Genomic DNA, 20,613 nt, shown 5'->3' on the forward strand with positions numbered 1-20,613 from the left:
ATCGAGGAATTAGCATCTAAGTAGTAGCTAAGACATAGCAAAGTTAAATAGAAGCCACATTTGCTTTTTGAAGGAACTTGTGAAAGTGTTTTGGGGAAAAATGTTCCAATCATTTAGTCAGTGGGAAATTTTTTCTAGGACATACACGTTCTTTTCAAATACATGAAAATTCTTGTCCTGATATGTATTTGTTTCAGTGCCTCACACTGAGACTGTACGGAAAACCGTTACACTTCGATATAATATTAATAATGAATTATTTAAATAAGCAACACAGTAGAACTATGTCCTTTATAAACAATTTCTTTTGACACTATTCAAATTCGATCATTTATTTGCATTTTTGACTTTATTTAGGTTTTATTTATTAAATAATTTCTAGGGACTTTTGTTTAACAGTAAACGACGTTATTACAGTTCCGGTCCGCCTTTTCCGGTCCTCTTTTCTGCCTCCTTTCCAAGATGGTGAGTCGAAAAACGTGTTGAGCTTGTGTGCGATTGTGGAATAATGATACATTTCTGAGCTTTATGTACAAGTAAATGTACTGTTATAGATTCTGGTAATCGTGGTAATGTACTGGATTGATAAATACTCTAAACAGCGAAGTGTATTCTGATTAAAGATGATGGACTGGTTAACGACCATGCGCTGCTCTTCATGCTGATAGCGGCCCTGTGTGTGTACTGCACATTACTCTCTTATTCCACCCTTTATTTACTCAGCAAACACAAATATGTCCTCATGGCCTTGCTGCAATCGACAATTATGATATTTGGAGCGACGTTTATAGTACTAATGGTTAGAAAGTCGAAATTAAACACGGGTTGGAGCGACGTTCTGTAGCGTCAAACACTAACCAACCACTAGCTGTGTTGCTACGTCCCAGTCTGCTTTTCAGCTCATTAGCTTTTTGAAATATATCTGCTTGTCAGTTGGAATGTATTTTAATGACCGACTTTAATAATTTGTCTTTACCATAGTATAGCTAAATCACCTTGTCTGAAATGTAATTTCTCTAAGGGGATCAATAAAGTCTTATATTATGTACATGGTCACACTGTCTTCATGACTTCCATCACTACATTATGAATACTTGTACCTTTACCACTAAACTCTTCCAGTCAGAGTTAATGTTTCCAGTAGCTGCTGTAATGTCTAAGCTTCCATTTATTGCACTGAACACTCTTTTATCCAAACTAACAATTTGGCAGTGGTAGGGCTTGAACCAATGTCCTGCTGATTAGGGCTGTCGCAGTGACAGAATTTCCCCTTGCGGTATTCAGCCTGTCTCAATATCGCGGTATGCGGTTATATCGCCATTTTTTTGTTGTTTTTGAAAATTACTTAATTGATCTGGATTTTAGAGCTATATAAACAAGCTTTATTGTTAGGCTATGATTCGGTATATTATTGCTTTATAATGACAAAGATGAGACGGCTTTAAGACCAATGAAATGCGTGTTTAGGCTATTGTTAAATACAGAACAGAGCAGGGATGCGTGTCTTTTCTCTATTAAAAAAAGGTTTAAATAAGCTTCTAGCCTAGGTTAGATATACACTGTGAAACCAAAAAAAAGTGTTTAGGCTAAATATTTTAAATGCACATCTAATCAAAATATGGTAAAAAAAATAGAATAAAGAATAAAGTCTGTAAGAGTTTAAACCTGCGTTATCATGCGCGCTAGACGAACCAACATGTTCACCTGATGTGTTTTAGAGAGGATCTGAGTGGGGTAGAGATGTTCCCCTCGGTACTAAAACTCTCTCTGATGGTGCTCGTTGCATTAATACACTGTAGATGTACTGAACCTGCATGCGACTTTAGAGATCAGAGAAAGTCTAGCCTGGTTATCGCGCCACTATTAACCATCTATTTAGTAGATATAATTAACATAACAATATATACTACATTTCAAGTTATTATTCGTTTCAATACATTTTTATTCAACGAAAAAATGCATTTAAATCATTCCAGCAAGCCAGCAAGAGAGAATCTGCAGGCTGCAATGCCATATTAACCATCATTAAGTGTTTTAGTACGCCGAGGCTGTTTGAATATAGTCTAAATTACAAGTATTTATTGAGTGTGAACTAAATTTAATCATTAATAAACTTGCCTATAATTCCTGTTGCGATTGTTTACATTTTAAAACACAAAGCCTGACACTCAGCAGCAACGCATGAGAACAGGTTGCGGGAAAATGTCGCTCTTAGCTCATTTTCATTATGAATTTATTTAACATTTATTACGCACGAATGTAAGCGTATAAAACAAGATGGACCTGCAACAATAAAAAAAAGGAGAAGAAAGAAAGAAAAAACGTGAATATCGCGGTGTTGCGGTTGTCCAGCATGCCCTGCGGTTGGCTGGTCTATACCGCGATATTTCAAAATTGCGGTTAGCGCGACAGCCCTACTGCTGATCACAAGTTTAGTACCTTATCTATTAAGCTACCACTTTTCTGTATGTCAATCCCTGAGTAGTTAGATCTCAAGTTGTCAGACTCAAACTTACACACATTTGTACCGCCATTTCCAGGACTACATATTCCTTATTGATATTTAAATTCTTGTATTCATACCTGTGTATATATTGGTTATAATTATATTATTTTATCTAAATATGTTGCTATTATTATTATCTGTATATTACCACTATTGTACTCACCCATACCTATCCATACCTATGTCTGATATATTTTACATGTTGCATACTATATGCTGTATGAACGCACCTTATTTACTTACCTTATTTGTATTAGTTTCTTCTTTTGCTTGTTAAACTACTAAAGACCAATAATTTCCTTCGGGATAAATAAAGTATCTATCTATCTTTTATCTATCTTTTGAAGTCAGATTTATTTCATTTTTTTGGAGTACTTGTAGTTAAAACATGATTCCACCCAATGAGGGATAATCTTGACCCAGCCAACGTTTTACTGAAGTATTTTTCGGTACTGTTCATAGGCATGACTTTAAAATGTATTTAGACATACATTAATTATTGTTTATAGATGGCCACGTAGTGTTTGTATAGCGTGTGGTATCTAACTTATTTTCTGGTCTATCTACTTGTTAAATTCACCTAAATGCAGTTATTATATACTGCTTTGTGCTGTTTTTTTTTTTTATTGCAACTGATACATTTTGTGGATAGATGATGTAGGGCAGGAAACAACTGTTAATACATGCACTGCTTTTTGTAACAGTTAAGTACAAATTCTGGGCAGCATGGTGGCTAAGTGGGTAGCACTCCCTATGTCTGTGTGGATTTAATCCGGGTGCTCCGGTTTTCTCCCACAGTTCAAAGACATGAAAGTGAAGTGAATTGGAGATACCAAATTGTCCATGACTGTCCGATATAAGCTTGTGAACTGATGAACCTTGTGTAATGAGTAACTACCGTTTCCTGTCATTAACGTAACGAAAGTGTAAAACATGACGTCAAAATCCTAATAAAACAAAGTACAAATTCTAGAACATTTTATGAGCAGTAATAACTTATGTCCATACTTTGTGTTCAGACTAAGAAGAGAAGGAACAACGGGCGCGCCAAGAAGGGCCGTGGGCACGTTCAGCCCATCCGCTGCACCAACTGCGCCCGCTGTGTGCCCAAAGACAAGGCCATCAAGAAGTTTGTCATAAGGAACATTGTTGAGGCTGCAGCTGTGAGAGACATCTCAGAGGCTAGCGTATTCGACTGTAAGTTCCAATCTATTTATTCTGCTAATTTAGTGAATGACATTTATAGCATGTATCTTATAACATGTTAGCAAGGAGACTAAGTAAAGAAATTAGCATATGTTGTTTGTTCTTACACAGCCTATGTGTTGCCCAAGCTCTATGTAAAGCTGCATTACTGCGTGAGCTGTGCTATCCACAGTAAGGTTGTGAGAAACCGTTCACGGGAGGCCCGCAAGGACCGCACACCACCCCCACGCTTCAGGCCCAGTGTAAGTATACAACTGTTTATCTCAGTAGCATTTGCATGTTTGTGTTAAAAACACTACAAAAAGTGTTAGTCATATAGTTCACATAAAAGCAGTGGAACAGTAAAAGCATTAGTGTTAAAATGGCTACAGTTTCTGTGAACATCTTTCCCTAATTTTTTTTTGTTTTTACCTTCACAGGGTGCTGCCCCCAGAGCTCCTCCTAAGCCTATGTGAAGAACTCAAACTGCATTTCTGTGCAAAGAAATAAAAAAATTTGTTTAAAAATAGTGTGTGAATAATTTACCTTTCAATGACATGTTAATGAAAGAAGTAGCTGTTCTAAACTGTCTCTTATTGTGACATTTTAATAAGTGCTTGGGATTTGCACTGGATCCCTGCAACCAGTATGAAAAGTGTAGCACGTGGCAAAGAAAAGATGCAGGTTATAGTTACAGTATGAACGTGATGATTTATTCCAAAGGAAGTTAGCAAACACTGGTACAATTTATTTATTTATTTTATTTTTTTATTTTGATATTAACATTAAGGAGCTGAAATATTTAGCAGACTCCTTTATTCAAAGCGACTTAAATTAGTTACAGTATACAGTCTGAGCAATTGAGGGTTAAGGGTCTTGCTCAAAGGCCCAACAGCAGCAACCTGATAGTGGTGGTGCTTAAACCAGCAACCTTCTGATTACTAGCCCAGTAACTTAACCAGCTTGGCTTGAAATGATAGATTGTGATTTCTATCAGGTAAACACCAATAGAGGTTGACTTGACAGCACTTAATAGCATGAAGTTATTCTAAGAAAATGTTTAAAATTTGCCAAATAGGTGTAAAAATGACGTACTTTATTTTGAGTATTTAGTCTGAAGACTTTTTACACACCAGGAATTACAGGCTAGGATAGGGGAACTTTAACGAACTAAAACTTAAAAGCAATATGAATGTTTTAAAGTTATCAACTGGATCTTGATTGTAATGCTCAACATAAATTCACTGAGTAAGGTTCAGTTGCTTTTACAGTTTATAATGAAATTGTCATTTCACAATTAATCAAGTACAACTTGGAAATAAACTATAAAAAGGTATTTTTAAGAGAATTTGTAACTTGAGCTTGCAACTGGTAAACTGTCAGCAGATTTTCCACAAATAATTGCTGTAACAACACATTCTTGATCTTTTTAATGAGTTATATCTCTTACTGTTGCTCTTTAGTTTTAGCCAGTAAGTAATACAATGGTGTACTCCTAGTAGTTGCCTTTATTATATAAAAGGCCATAAATATTAGTTATTTAAAGTATAGTTAGGATAGTGAGCTGATTTAGTTCAGTGTTGCTAGTTAACATAGCATGTATTTACTCAAATGGGTCAAGATCTGTGGATTAGATCCCAATCATAATCGTAAAAACAGAATGCACTTGGTAACTAGTTTTAAAAGCATTATTAGTATTAAATGTAATACTAAGAGTACAACTGCACATGCAAAAAAAATAATAATAATCCAAATCTATGGTAAGTGCTTAAAACCAGTATAAACACCTGCTAAAGATGTACAAGATCCTTTTCTGTTAGAGCAGCTTTTGCCATCTGTTCCCTCCTAACCTCTATGATGGATCTGAAACTGCTGAGGGTGCTACTAAGTCTCACTGATCCGCTTTGTTAGGTGTGAGTCCTAAGCACCAGCATTTTCTTTATCAGATGGACAGCTGTTGTGCTGAAAACCCTGCACCGTCAAGCATAAGAACAATTACTTGTATGATTTTTCATTGAAAAATCTGGTCCTTTAATTACAAGTACACAACGAGGATCCAGTCAGCTTGTAGATACCTGGAGGAACAACTCAAGAACAATGGCTGATCATCATGAAGCTAGAGAAGAAAGGGCGACTGAGGCACAGGAGACAGTTGAGGTGAACAGTGAAGAGGATGCTCTGCTCCATTTTAGCCGCTACACTGAGAGCAGGGCTGCTCTGCCATGGGATCAGCGAACATTTAAGGAGAAGTTCATGCATCAGCTGGATCGGATTTTTCTGGTTTTCCTAGTCGTTTTCTTTGTGGTTGTGCTTTCTGAAGCGGCATATAAATTCTGGTATGTTATTAGCTGGAGAAAGATCATGGAATTTGCACAAGACTTGGTGTCCTACTTCTTCACCCAGGAGAGCGACGAGGAACTGCTTGAACTGTAATTCAGCTAAATTAAGAATAATAATGTATTGATTTTACTAGAATGAGACCTTCATGATTACAAAGTTTAAAAAAACATGTTATGTGAAACTAATGTTTTCTATTGTTTTTTTTTTTTCAAATCTTTGTTTTGGAATTTAAATTATGGAATTTCTACTACTGCCAGACAGATTTTTATTGTACGTCTTGTTTGTACATGTAAATTTATCTTTGTAATTTTGGCAGATATCCATAACTTCTAAATTAAAATATATATTTTTTTCTAACCCTACATTCTGATCCACTTGGAAACACTGCTCTCACAGCCTCTCATAACTCACATTTACTTACAACTAGTAGAAATTAAGAGCAACCAGTTTGAAGCATTTTGGTGGTAGTAGGACACCTGAGTATATGGTTCACTCTATTCATGGCCTTAATCCAATGTAAGGTGCCACATAGTCATTTAGTTGAGGTTCTGAGAGTTAATAACCCAAGAAGTACTCCTAATGGTAATGGTATGAATTAAAACATTGAGATCAACTTCAACAAATTACATTAACAAACAACAAAGTTTTCACTTTCTTATGCCAAAATGAAATAAGTGCATTAGCCAAACAACTAACATCCAATTAAACTACACATGTACAGTTTTAAAAATGTATTCATTAACAATACACTTTCTAGCCATAATTGTAATATGTAAATTATATGTCATAATTTTCAAATATTTTATAATGGCAGGAAGCTGTTGTGCAAAACAATAGGTGAAAGATTCATAGTTCTGTAATTTGGCTTTAATAATCAGACACTAAGAAACTAAAAGAATTAAAGTTATTTTTTAAACTATTGTAATGTGTTGTGTTTACAAACTTAAACTTAATCTTGAAGTAAAGTTTTACCCCCAAAAGTTCAATTATGCTGTTAATGTGTTTTAGCAGTTGTGTGACTCTTAATATAGAAGCAACAAAAGCACAGATACAAAGCTCATTAATGGACATTTTCTGTTTTTTTTTAATAAAAATGATAGCATTCAACTTTTGCTTTTAGCTTCTAAAAAGAGTCAAAAAACTAGATTGAAAGTCACAGATTCAATGCAGATTCAGGCAGTGCCTTTTTAATAATTAAATGTTCAGAGCCATTATTGTTATTAAAGAGAACTGACATCAACACAGAAAATACACCAACATTAAGCAGCTTGTTATTAATTATTAAATATTTAATTAGGGTAAATGTTACAGATTTATAATGAATGCTAATGTGGAAATACTTGGAAATACTTGGGGGGGGGGGGGGGGTATCTTAACATTAAACTTCAACATAACTTCTAGAAGTCTTTATATAGTATAATATTAGTCACAGATTTCAAAAAGCTCTGCTTTTGTTTCGCATGAAAGGAAACCAAATGCACCTAAAAGTGTATCTAGTTATTGTAATACTATATTTATTTATTTATTTATTTAACCTTTATTTAACCAGGCAAGTCATTAAGAACTGCTTCTTATTTACATGGCGGCCTGGCAAAAGGCAAGTCTCTTGAGGAACAATCATACAAACAAATTTACATAAGACATTGAAAACAAACAACAATGATCACAATACAATACACAGCACATAGTCGAATCACCCAGCAACAGTATAAAAGAAGAATCAATTTGTCATACAGCTGCACGTATCTCTTAAGATATCTGTAATTAGTTTTTTAAAAAGATGTCTTAGAAATAAATGTATCCAGCCTTAGAGTTTCTTGCAGTTTGTTCCAGTCTATGGCTGCAGCCACTTGAAATGATGACTGACCAAAAATGGTGTTCGTTTTAGGAACCTTCAGTGAAATTCGATGAGCAGCGCGAGTATAATAAACTGATATATTATATAATATGTAAGAGTAGCACGATGCAGTTTAGCCAAACAAACCAAAACACACCTTGCATTTTAAATGAAATGACACAATAACAAATAGGTGTGATATTACAGAAGATCTGGTTAATGTACAGTAGACCTCAATAACTACTTTTGACTAGTTAGCTCAGGTACAAAACTTGAAGAAAAAAACACCAAACATATCCTGGCTGAATGCCTAATTTTGGGTAAAGCAAAATGTGATTTACATTGTGTTGTGATTGTTATTGTGTTGTGTTGTGATTTACATGTGATTTACATTTCAACAAGCTCTTTAATGAACAGGCCTCACTACAGAGGATTCACCAATGGAAGGGCTCAGTTCTCCGTTCATGTAGAGTGTACTTTTTTCTTATCCAATCACAGCACAAGGATTTGACGTGACACTTCGGTTAACCAATCAGCTGTGTTTGTCTCCACGCCGCCCATATTTTCCTGCGTTTTTTCTCTTTCGTCCTGAAAGTACAGCGTGACCGACGTTTCGTGTCTTTCACAGACTTAAAGTAAGTTTCTAACACAGTGCTAATAGTGTTTGTTACAATGTCAACACCGTGTGTAAAACGTGAGATTTATAGGACGGTGATTTTACTCTTTATTTGATTTAAAATATCGGTAAACGTTGCGTTTACTGGTTTGCTTCAGCATGGTTGACGTGCCACAGCAGACTCCATTTTGTTGTTTCGTCTTAATAGCTTTGGAGAATAAAACGTTAATACTGTTGGGGTGAACCGCTGTTCAAAGCTGTAATAATATTCTTTAGCATCAAGAAGATCAACTCCCTTGTCCGTAGTGTGTAATAAAAATATTTGAGCTTTGTAAATGTGACGCATGAGGCATGGCTAGATAGAACTTGTTCAGGCCGCAGCCTTTTCTAAAGCCATTATAAAAGATTTTCTTTGCTTGTGAGTCCAGCTTTACATTGTTTGATTTTAATGGTCTTTAAGGATTTTAAGATCATTACATGGCACTTGTTGTGTTTTCTACACTTAACACAGAAAATGAACAACTGTGGTAGGTGGTTCACGAACTCTCGCGGATACCTTTATTATTATTTTACTTTTTAACAGACTCACTCGACGTATTTTTCATTAACTGTATCAATCCGCGATCTCAAAAGGAAAACATAGTGCCGCATTACTGCACTTCAAATAGTTCCTTTGAACATAACAGCACTCCATATGAGATTGCTCCGAACTGTAATCTGTTCTAGCTTCTGTGTCATTGTAAGAAGTTTCACGTTCTTCTGCATATTTGATATAATAATAATAATGTAAGAAATTAAGTTGGTATCCTAAATAATTGCTTGCCTAAACATAATATTTCCTATACTGAAGTCAGTGTTCCAGTGTGTACATTAGTTTTGTGTCATTCCATAAAGTCCCCTGTTAGAGAGTTTTAAGGTCATTTTCCACTGCACGGTTCATCCAATAAAAGGGTTTGCATACCCACAGAAATCCCAATGAATTATTGATCGCCTCGCAGCAAGAAGGTCCTGGGTTCGATCCCCAGGTGGGGTGGTCCGGGTGCATGTTCTCCCCGTGTCTGCATGGGTTTCTTCTGGGTTTTCTGGTTTCCTCCCACAGTCCAAAGACATGCAAGTGAGGTGAATTGTCAAAATACAAAATAGTCCATGACTGTTTGATATAACCTTATGAATTGATGAATCTTGTGTAACGAGTAACTACTGTGTCTGTCATGAATGTAACTAAAGAGTGTAAAGCATGACGTTAAAATCCAAATAAACAAACAATGAATTACTGAAAGATAGTCTGTAATTAGCTACAGGTAGGACACACTTTGTGTTATTGATTGGTATGGACCAACAGCAATGGCCTATGGATAAATATGTAGGACGATTGCAGCTGCATTTTGATCCTGGCCTGCAGGGCTGGCCATAAGATAGGAAAAGATTAAATATGTGATTCCACAATTAGTGGTTGTTTCCATTACTTAATAACCTGTACTTTACCCATGTACCCAGATGAAATTTAGTTTCACTTCTTAAATTGGGGTCAAGTGTAGTGGAGCGGACTGTATGAGTGGTGCAAGCAATGGTGCAGACTGTTATGTGGTCAAAAGCAACTGTTACACAATTGCTACAGAATTGAGAATACAAGAACTGTATTTAAAAGTCATGTCAAGTCAACTTTACATATAGCGTTTTTTACAATAGACATTGTCTCAAAGCAACTTTCCAGAATCCAGTATCTTAACAGATACAAAAACCCCTGGTGAACCCAACTGCAACAGATTTTTATACAGTGGTGTCATGGGGGGAAAAAAAAAAACACAACAGTAGCATCAGGCTAATAGCAACTGGAAATCTTATAAAATAATATTGTTTAAAGAAGCCATTTTATAAAATACCAGCTTAATGAATCTTCGGTGTTGCCACCGGTCGGCTGGGTGCCATCTGGCGGGCATAATTGGCAGTGCCTGCAACAGATACTAATTGGCCACCATATCTGCAGGGTGGGGACCGGACTAAATGTGGGTGAGTGGGTCTTCATACGCTGTGTAAGGACCCTGATTGGCAGAAGAGATGCCCGACACTTCGATAAAAAAAAAAGTACCCTTCCTGCTTCAGTTTTAAAAGCATTGATTAGCATTGTGTTTTATCATGTTTACCACCACTTTATTTTTGTTGGGGTCATGGTAAATTTGGTTTCCACAGAATCACTGGGCACAAATCATTAACACTCTTTGGACAGGAAGCCAATTCATCGCAGGTCTATGACTGTGTCCCCTCAGACATACTCAATCATGTCTGTATGTAGACCTCACACCGACCAATACTGTTTCTAGGCATTCAAACTTTGGATCCCAGCAGTAGTGGGCTACTGAAATTTACCATCGTGCCATCTGAGCTTTTAGTTTTCATGTGGTAAAATATTATGTACTAGCGTAATATTTCAAAACGTGTTCCCCATGGACATTTTACACATTGCTCTACAAATTATCTAAATATAACACTAATGTTTGGGAAAGTATTGAAACATGAAAAATTAATATAATTAAGTTTGGGACATAGTTTGTTGATCTCATGCTGATCTTTGTTGAACACAGTAGCTATGTTGGTATACCATCAAAACAATATCTGTGTTAGGCCATTTTGTAATAAAGTGTTCTTTGTTGCTTCCAGAATGCGTTACGTGGCCGCTTACCTCTTGGCTGTACTGGGTGGCAACAACAGCCCCTCCGCCAAGGATATCAAAAACATCCTGGGCAGTGTGGGAATCGAGGCCGATGATGAACGTCTCAATAAGGTATTTATTTTCTCTTACCCTCCAGACTGTCTTTTTACTTGCTGGTTGAGTGCATGCAGTAGCTAGGGAGGTTGCTTATCAGCTGCACACTACCTCTTTAAATGGTGTTTTAATTGTGTTCTTGTTTAACCTAAAGGTCATCAGGGAATTAAATGGCAAAGACATCAATGAAGTCATGAATTCTGGTACGTTTTAACTTGTGCTTTATTTACGTTTCACACTTTTCATTGTGTTAAGAATATATTTTTTGGGGGAAAAAAGTCACCAGACCATGTTTCTGCAGGTCTTGCTAAGTTAGCCTCCGTGCCAGCGGGTGGTGGTGCTGCTGCTGTAGCAGCTTCTGCTGCTGCTTCAAGCGGTGGGGCTCCTGCGGCTGGCGGAGCACCTGCAGGTAAACCATTTTTCTTTATACATTCATGTTTTAGAAAAAGCTGATAAACACCACAAATTATAAAAAAAAATAAACAAGCTGTATTGTCAGCTATTGTTAGCACTGATTAATTCAGTATTTACTCAAATATGAACTGTTTCTTTAGCGGAAGAGAAAAAGGAAGAGAAGAAAGAGGAATCTGAGGAGTCCGATGAAGACATGGGCTTTGGCCTCTTTGATTAAGCTTGCTGCTTTTTCTAAAAACAAAATAAAAATGTAAAATATTTATGATTGTGTCATTATTTTCAAAAACTGAAAGTATGGAGAGTATCAAATAATGTCATGCTGGTTACATACCAGTACAAGGTGTGGTGTGAAGAGACCATATAAGGAAAAGTCTTTTCAACTAGGGAGAGCCTGATGAAACTAAATAGGCAGTTCAAAACTAAATCATTGTTAATTTCTTGTCTTCGGGTAACACCACAATGTCCCTTCAGGGATCAATAACATAATCAATCAATCAAATACCAAAAATAAGCTGTATTCAGTTTTATAACTGAAATTTCTACTTCCTATCTGTGTTAGTGCACTACACTGATCACATGGTTTGTGCATAATTTGAAGCACACATTGTAGCCATGTGAAAGTTATTTAGGATTTCCCCAGATTTTTTTGATGATTTAGTGATTCTGGTATTTGTGGCTCATTTTCATCACAGTTGATAGAAAAAAAAGTTGAAATGAAAGTGATAGGCAACATCACATGGTGGTTACAACAAACTGGGTTTTTTTAAAGTAAAGGTTAAGACTGCTGCACCCACTGTTTAGAGATGTACTTCCTGTTATACACTGATAAGGCATAACATTATGACCACCTTCCTAACATTTTACTTCCAAAACAGCCCTGCAACTGTGATGCACTGTGTATTCTGACACCTTTCTATCAGAACCAGTATTAACTTCTTCAGCCATTTCAGCTACAGCATCTCGTCTGTTGGATAGGACCACACGGGCCAGCCTTCGCTCCCCACGTGCATCAATGAGCATTGACCGCCCATGACCCTGTCGCCAGTTTACCACTGTTCCTTCTTTGGACCATACTGACCACTGCAGATGGGGAACACCCCACAGGAGCTGCAGTTTCAGAGATGCTCTGACCCAGTTGTCTAGTCACCACAATTTGGCCCTTGACAAACCCATAAATAGCAGCTGTTTTGTTCTTTATTTATTGTAAATAATAGTGGATTAAGCTGTCTTTTTTGGATGGCTAGATAAATGATTCAGCCTTTAGTTTGCGTAGTATATAATTAAAGGTTTTTTGGCTAAGTAGTTCGAAATTGAAATTATTGCTACTCATGCAAACTGCCCTACTGTCTAAGTCTAACCTAACAAAGGAAATAAATAGGAGGAACCAACATAAAAAAAATAAGAGTATCAAGTACACTTCCACAAAGCTGAAAATGATTTAAATGTTAAAGGCTTTAACCAAGTACTTATAGTGGTTTTGTGTTGGGATGAGTGATCATTTCATAGCAATGAAAGTTTACACTTGTTTGGCGGGTAAGTCCACTAAACATATCTGCTAACAGATACTTATCTGCTAGTACCAGTGCACTTGATGAATCAGTAGATTTGCACAAAGCACTTGTGATTCTGTTGTGGTTACTTAGTGCTCCTATTACAAGCACTTAAATATAGATACAATTTTACATAAAAAAAACCCCAAGAAGCCTATTATAAAATGGCATTGTTTAGCCTTAGATTGAATCGTTCACTCGATCAATAGCAACATCTCAACCCGTTTCATTTTTTTTCATAGTGTTCAGCCTTTTCACTTTGCATTCTTTGAACCATCTTCCATTTCTTTGTACACCCTAAACCATTAAAATGACATTTAACTAGGACCACAGAAAATGGTGCTATTTCCTGGTGTCCACCAATAACTGCTCTCATATATTAAGAATCAGAGTCTGCATCCTGTTCTCACCGTACAGCTTGAGAAATGAAAGTAAAATAATTTCTTACATTACAGTGATTCAGTGAAGTGGATCAAACAGAAAGTGTTTTATTCTTGGGAAACAAACATCCTGGTGGTATTGACAGTGTGAAAACTGCACATTGAGAATTTAGGCTTTAATATGTATCTAATGTGAGCCTTGCATTCAGGTCTAAATTTATTAACTAGATCTGCTGTGCCAAGCCCTAAATACAAGACAAAATTAGGGATCAGTAGTGATTTTAAAATGGACACAAATGTAATTTAATTCACAAATGCAATGTAATTCTCCATTCAAATTATAAAAAGACAGTAACAAAACATTTATTGACAATTTCGTCCTTGTGTATGCCTGCACACACATTCACAGTACATTTCAAAATATACAAAAAGTGCTTAATAAATAGTGCTGTTACACATGATAAGTTTTGTTCTAATTTCTCCTTCCGAAATAGTTGCCTTAGCTATAAATCAGTGACGAGAGTGTACAAGAAAGCTGATCATTGTTTAATAAACATGTCCTAAGATCATACTGGTATAAAACTCTAGACCAGTATTTACATTGATTTTTTGGATTGGATGCTTAAATAGCAATAAATAGTTATTAATATGAATTTCACTGATTGTTGGCTCTACAGCTTTTTCAAACTTTACATTATAATGCATAAAAATCTTCAGGTTGAGAAGCTAGGTGATGTGTTGATGAGGTTATAAAATAACTTGCTTCACTGCTTTCCATCAAGCTGATCCTCTGGAAAAAAAGAAATACATACAAATGCTTTTAAATAAGATCCTGATGTCAGATTCTTTACCAATTAAAGTTTCATGCAGAAACTATTCATGCTGTGAAGTAGTAATTAATTGTTCATCATACTAAACATATTGTCTTGGTTTTAAATATTCCACCTGTTTATTATGGGAAATAAAAAGTCTTATTTGTAAAAGTTATTTGTCTGTCCCAGAATCATCCCAGAAATGAACTATGCACTAAATTATTGACATTGAAAGCTACTGAGTTGATTAAATTTTCCCACTGCTTTATTTAGACAAAGCAACATTATGGTTTATTTTTCTCACTTTTGTATGGGTAAATAATTTGCAGTCTATAATACTTTAAAAACTATGCATTTTTTTTTTTCAAACAATAGCCACATGTGTTTATTATCCTTTAATCATGGCAATGGTGAATGTCAATGCCAACTATCAAAACAATAAATACCACAAAAAGACAAATGTCAGCCCAACTTATTAATGAATGAGCTGAAAATCACTTACCATTCATACTTTTTAGATTTTTTTTTTAGATGTCCTGCTTTTCTGTGCAGACGATGAAATGAGGCTTGCTCTCACTCTTATAAGTAAACCGTTCCTTCAGGTACTGGTTTCCAAAGCCGACAATGTGTCCAGGAGCATGGCGGGAGAGTCCAGCCACTCTGGCTGTAAAGTCCAGTGTGAAGGCAAACTTTACCAGCTCTGGAGCTGCTACAGGAGGCTGTGTGGTCTGCTGGGAAAACTCCGACTTTACATACTGATCGGCCAGTTGTTGAAAGGAGCCATAGGAAAGAGTTTTAAAGTAGGATGCAATGGTGGGATTTTCCTTTAGCTGTGGCAAAGAGAGTTAAGTTTCAATGTTTGATCATTAAAAATATATATATTTAGGCATGTTATTGTGAAAATTTGCATGAATGCACATTTTATAAGAGAAAATCCATTGTGTATAGTGGTAAACCTTCACCTTGACATCAATAAAATCACCTTCCAGCTTTATCAAAAAAATAATTTTTTTGATAACATCTTCTTGAGACACTGAAATAAATGTAACAAAAAAAAAAAAATTACAAAATGTTAAATGTCTTTTTTATAAAATTTTCACTTTGATAGCTTTAAATATGTTAAAATTGCAGGCAATTGTATTTATAAAAATTAATATTTTACTATACTGCATGAAGTGAAAAGGAAGCACTTACTGGGTACGCCATTTATATCTGTAGGCTGAACTGAATCGGTGAAGGTTCTGTTTTCTTCTGTTGGGCTGTGTTTTACCTCATTCACAATCTTCTGCAGCTCTTCTGTCATTTTTTCATAGTATAGGCTAGTGGGTTCAACTTCCTCAATTGCTGAAAAAATAAGTAAGATAGTAACTTTATTTGTCTGGATATTTGATACTTAACATGAACTTACATTTGGATCATAAAAGCATAACAATTAACATCAAATATTCTTGGCATCAAAATATTTTGGTATAAATAGTAGGTTTATATATTTCAATAATTTGTAATTCATATTTTTGAGTTAAAAGCCTCAGTGTTGTTTGAGGAAGCCAATTTGTAGTACAAGAACAACAAAGCTGATGAGATGCAGTGAGCTCCTTTTTAAACTAGAAGGTACAGTGGCCAAATAATAAATAAGATAATGCTCAGCATGGCGGTTAAACAACAGGGAGTCCCAAACTTCAATAAAAAGGCATTGATGTTTGATTAGAAGTCCTGGTTTGCAATCAACATTTCGATTCATTCCAAAGGTGAACAGTTTGATTAAGGCCAGGATTCTGTGCAGGCCACAGGAGTTCTGAGTTCTGTGCACATGGGAACACTCATGATGAAAAAGAATAGGGCCTTATTTTGTTGCCAAAAGGTTGCAAACATATAATGTATTTTATATAATTGGTTTTACACACCTCATAAAAATGAAAGGCTAAAACATATGAATTTAATATTCAGGAGGGGTGTCTACATACTTCTGGTCATATAATATATTTATAGTTTGTCACAGTTTAACAGTGATTTAACATTTGTTATTGTTAGAGCAACAGAACCAATTCCTTATATTTTATTGTCAGCTGTTGGAATGTAAGAAAAACCTCTTACTGTTTAATTGTTAAACATATGATATTGCGACAGTAACTATATAGACTTATTAATTATGTTTTTTTTAAAAGGTCTTTTATAAAAGAACTGAATAATAAAGTGTAAGTCAGATACGTACATTCCACCATGGATTGTTGAACATCACTAGAGAGGTCTAGAGTACATGGCCTCCCATTTGCCTTATCTCGTCCCATGTCCTCACTACGGCTCTTTAACGACAGCCTCCTTGGGGATCGCTTTCTCTTCGAGGACCTGGTCTGGCGCAAGATGACAGCATCACTATTAACGATAGGTAAACAGGAGGGTGGAGGGGTTGAAGGTGGTGAAGGAAGGTAATGTTCTTCAGTTCCCTCATCATCTCCATCTTGTTCCTCATGCTTGTCTGTGTTTCCTCTGAAGAACAATCCAATAAAACTCTTCCATACTGAAAGCTTCTTCATCTTCTTGCTTTCTTTTGGCTTCTTCATCTCTGTTGAGCTCTCTAGCTGGTCAGTTTGAATTGAATCTCGTACACAGTAAACAGCTGAGGCTTCTGAGTCTGGTTTAGATTCTTTCCTTGGTGGTGTAGCATCCCGTTTGTCCTTATCAAAATGTAAAATCCACTTCCGAGGCTTCGCACTCGGCTTTTCACCAGAACAGTGAGACGCAGAAGATCCATCATTTCTCTTTACAGTGTTTCTTTTTCTTGTCCATCGCTTTGGTTTGTTTTCTTTTCCTAACTGAATCGTTCTGTCTGGTTCTGGTTCTGAAAATACTTCATCTTTACCGAGGTCCACCTCAGCATCAGCATCTAAGTGTTTAATGTGAAGGGAACTATCGCTGGAATGTTTTCGTTCCCTTTTGTCTCGCAGGGCAGTGGTGACCCACTTGCTCGGTCTGCATTCCCGCCGAGGAGGACATTGTGAGCCATCGTTTAGGCTCAGGCTTCTCCTTACGTACACTTCCAGGAGCCGCTTGCTGTCCTTCTCACCCACAAGAAGCACCTGGGGCATGGGCTGTGCATCCTCCTCAGTCATTTTGGATGATCTGTGGTGTCACTAGAAAAGAAAAATGAAAATGATTTGTTTGTTTATTTATTAGGATTTTAACGTCATGTTTTACACTTTGGTTACATTCATGACAGGAACAGTAGTTACTCATTACACAAGGTTCATCAGTTCACAAGGTTATATTAAAAACAGTCATGGACAATTTAGTATCTCCAATTAACCTGACTGCATGTTTTTGGACTGTGGGAGGAAACCGAAGCACCCGGAGGAAACCCACACCGACACGGGGAGAACATGCAAACTCCACACAGAAAGGACCCGGACCACCCCACCTGGGGATCGAACCCAGGACCTTCTTGCTGTGAGGTGACAGTGCTACCCACTTAGCCACCGTGCCACCCAAAATGGAAATGAATAGGTTTATGTTAATATATGTAATATTTACATGTTTAGCTTTAAAATATGAAGTTGTCCACATTTGTTTGAGTGTTTAAACTGGTCATGAGAGACCAGTATCCAAAATTATGGTCACAAAAATGGAAGGAGCTTATCAAAAACACCGACACAAAGTGGGAATACGTCCAGGACATGGCTCTAATTTATTGCAGGGCATCAGTCATTCCACAGTTCCTTCACTTACTCACATTAAGGGTCAATATAAAACACCATGTTAAGCTAATGACGTTTTTAAGTGCAACTGGAGTTAAAACCACAGGTTTCCAAGTACTTAAAGCTTTAAGGCACCTGGCTTATCCACACTTGTGCTATTTATTGTGCAGCCAAATAGAATCAAAACGACCAGACATGTATTTACTCTTTTTTACTATCTGCTTAATCCTGGTCAGGGTCATGATGGGTATAAAACCTACCCAAAACAATAGGAATGAGCTGGCAATACAATATTGCAGATAATTAGTCATGCCTCCATTCACATGATTTCTCTCTCAAAAACAACTAGGGTCAATTCAAAGCACTAAATCTTCCTACTGGCATGTTACTGGAGCCAAGGTCTAAACCCTATGTCACTAGTGATGTGCGTCACCTACACTATTTGCATTTGCGTATGAAGACAAGTACAGTAATGTATTCATTTTAACAATTTAAGTAGAATAATAATCAGTTAATACTTTATAATTGTGTCAGGTCTACGCACAGATAAAGCATTATTAAGCTCAATTGAAACTGTCGTATGTGTACTATAAACAAAAACAGGAGTGTGCCTACATGACAACGAGTTCAGTTCATATAGCTTTGTATAGAAAGCTGAATTTATTGTAATAAATAAAGCAAGCAGACATGTTGTTCTTACCTCTTCTTCAATCGCTCTGTGGTGTGTTGTATGACCTGTATATAACCTGTCACCGACGCGCAAGTTGTGCGGCTGACGCTCTTCCAAATCCAAGTTTGGGCATATCACCTGTTCATCCCGCCCTGCCTTGGTAACAGCCAATCAGCCAAGAGCGCCACACTGTACGTAAGCCCCGCTGGTACAGGTAAGAAGGTTTAGTGAGACAGTAAACAAGTTAGTCAGCTGATAATCGGGTTTCTGCTGCTGCTACAGCTTACCGTATTTACAGTGTACAAGGAAGTAGATTTGGGAGGAAGTCAGTTCATACTACAAGCATGTTTAAGCCAGTAAGGAAGCCATACACGTAAAGAACTAAGCTTTCTCATTTTTTGATGCAGTCCACTATTAAACTAGCTAAGTTGTTTCAATTGGCTTTTCGTACCATTTCTTTCAGAAAGCAAATGGTGAGGATATAGGTTAAAGAGTGAGTCTTGTGTACAGGGGGATACTCATGCTGGAACAGGATAGTGCCTTCTTTTGTTGCCAAAGGTTGCACACATATAATGTATTGTATATAATTGGTTTACACACCTCTTAGAAATGAAAGCGGCCAAAACATATTAACCTAATATTCAGAAGGGGTGTCTACATACTTTTGGGGGCGGGACGGTGGCTAAGAGGGTAGCACTGTCGCCTCACAGCAAGAAGGTCCTGGGTTCGATCGCCAGGTGGGGTCCTTTCTGTGTGGAGTTTGCATGTTCTCCCTGTGTCTGTGTGGGTTTACTTCGGGTGCTCCGGTTTCCTCCCACAATCCAAAGACATGCAAGTGAGGTGAATTGGAGACACTAAATTGTCCCTGACTCTGTTTGATGTAACGTTGTGAACTGATGAACCTTGTGTAATGAGTAACTATCGTTCCTGACATGAATGTAACCAAGAGTGTAAAACATGATGTTAAAATCCTAATAAACAAACAAACATACTTTTGGTCATGAAGTGTATTCATAGTTCATAGAATATAGTATAATATAAAATGTCATTTTAACAGTGTCATATTTTAACATTTCAGAAAGCAAAGGTTGATAAAATAGGTTAAAGAGGTCCATGGCATCAACAAAAACCTGTTAGTCAGCTTTGATTTGTTTTCTTTGGTGATGGTATTTCTTCATGTAAATAAAAGAACAATGCTCTTCAGTGGAGGGGGTGGTGGTTCTGAGGTCATGTTGAACACTATAGAAACCTTTATTATTTTTATCCTTTTTTAATAATCAGCTTTTGTTATTTTACTCCAAAGGTCAATCAGTGCAGACTGTACACAGATCTTTTAGCCTGTTACATTACTGTTAGACCTGGTCATGATAGGCCAGAAACTCTGGACACAAGGCAAGAATACACCATGGATAGGATGCCAATCCAGACCCTGGGAATTTCTCAGTCAACCAATCTCACTTATCTTACCTAATCATTAACACATTGGGCAGCACGGTGGCTCAGTGGGTAGCACTGTCACCTCACAGCAAGAAGGTCCTGGGTTCAATTCCCAGGTTAGGTGATCCGGGTCCTTTTTGTGTGGAGTTTGCATGTTCTCCCCGTGTCTGCGTGGGTTTCCTCTGTGTGCTCCGGTTTCCTCCCACAGTCCAATGACATGCAAGTAAGATGAATTGGAGATACAAAATTTTCCATGACTGTGTTTGACATTAAAGACTTGAACTGATGAATCTTGTGTAATTACCTGTCCTGTCATGAATGTAATCAAAGTGTGTAAAACATGACGTTAAAATCCTAATAAATAAATATATAAACATTTACACATTACAATGAAAAACTATAAACACTGA

The 20,613-nt window shown here is 36.7% G+C and overlaps 3 protein-coding genes across 3 annotated transcripts; 2 read left to right on the forward strand and 1 right to left on the reverse strand.

Moving 5' to 3' along the window:
- The first annotated feature begins 402 nt into the window (after positions 1–402).
- Positions 403–4,218, forward strand: rps26l (ribosomal protein S26, like). Its single transcript, XM_062996594.1, has 4 exons — positions 403–465; positions 3,526–3,703; positions 3,824–3,954; positions 4,132–4,218. Exons 1-4 carry the CDS (start codon positions 463–465, stop codon positions 4,165–4,167), a joined length of 348 nt encoding a protein of 115 aa, XP_062852664.1. The 5' UTR covers positions 403–462; the 3' UTR covers positions 4,168–4,218.
- A 4,183-nt stretch (positions 4,219–8,401) lies between these two features.
- On the forward strand, positions 8,402–11,922 carry rplp2 (ribosomal protein, large P2). The gene is made up of 5 exons (XM_062996595.1): positions 8,402–8,503; positions 11,143–11,266; positions 11,403–11,451; positions 11,550–11,657; positions 11,803–11,922. The coding sequence occupies exons 2-5, from the start codon at positions 11,144–11,146 to the stop codon at positions 11,877–11,879; spliced, it is 357 nt and encodes a 118-aa protein (XP_062852665.1). The 5' UTR covers positions 8,402–8,503; position 11,143; the 3' UTR covers positions 11,880–11,922.
- Positions 11,923–13,975: 2,053 nt separating this feature from the next.
- Positions 13,976–17,514, reverse strand: LOC134316719 (uncharacterized). The gene is made up of 5 exons (XM_062997149.1): positions 16,617–17,514; positions 15,599–15,748; positions 15,367–15,437; positions 14,907–15,234; positions 13,976–14,382 (listed from the first exon to the last, which is right to left on the reverse strand). The coding sequence occupies exons 1-4, from the start codon at positions 17,512–17,514 to the stop codon at positions 14,932–14,934; spliced, it is 1,422 nt and encodes a 473-aa protein (XP_062853219.1). The 3' UTR covers positions 13,976–14,382; positions 14,907–14,931.
- Positions 17,515–20,613: the final 3,099 nt, after the last annotated feature.

Source organism: Trichomycterus rosablanca, chromosome 6, assembly GCF_030014385.1.
Source record: "Trichomycterus rosablanca isolate fTriRos1 chromosome 6, fTriRos1.hap1, whole genome shotgun sequence".
Lineage (NCBI taxonomy): Eukaryota > Metazoa > Chordata > Actinopteri > Siluriformes > Trichomycteridae > Trichomycterus > Trichomycterus rosablanca.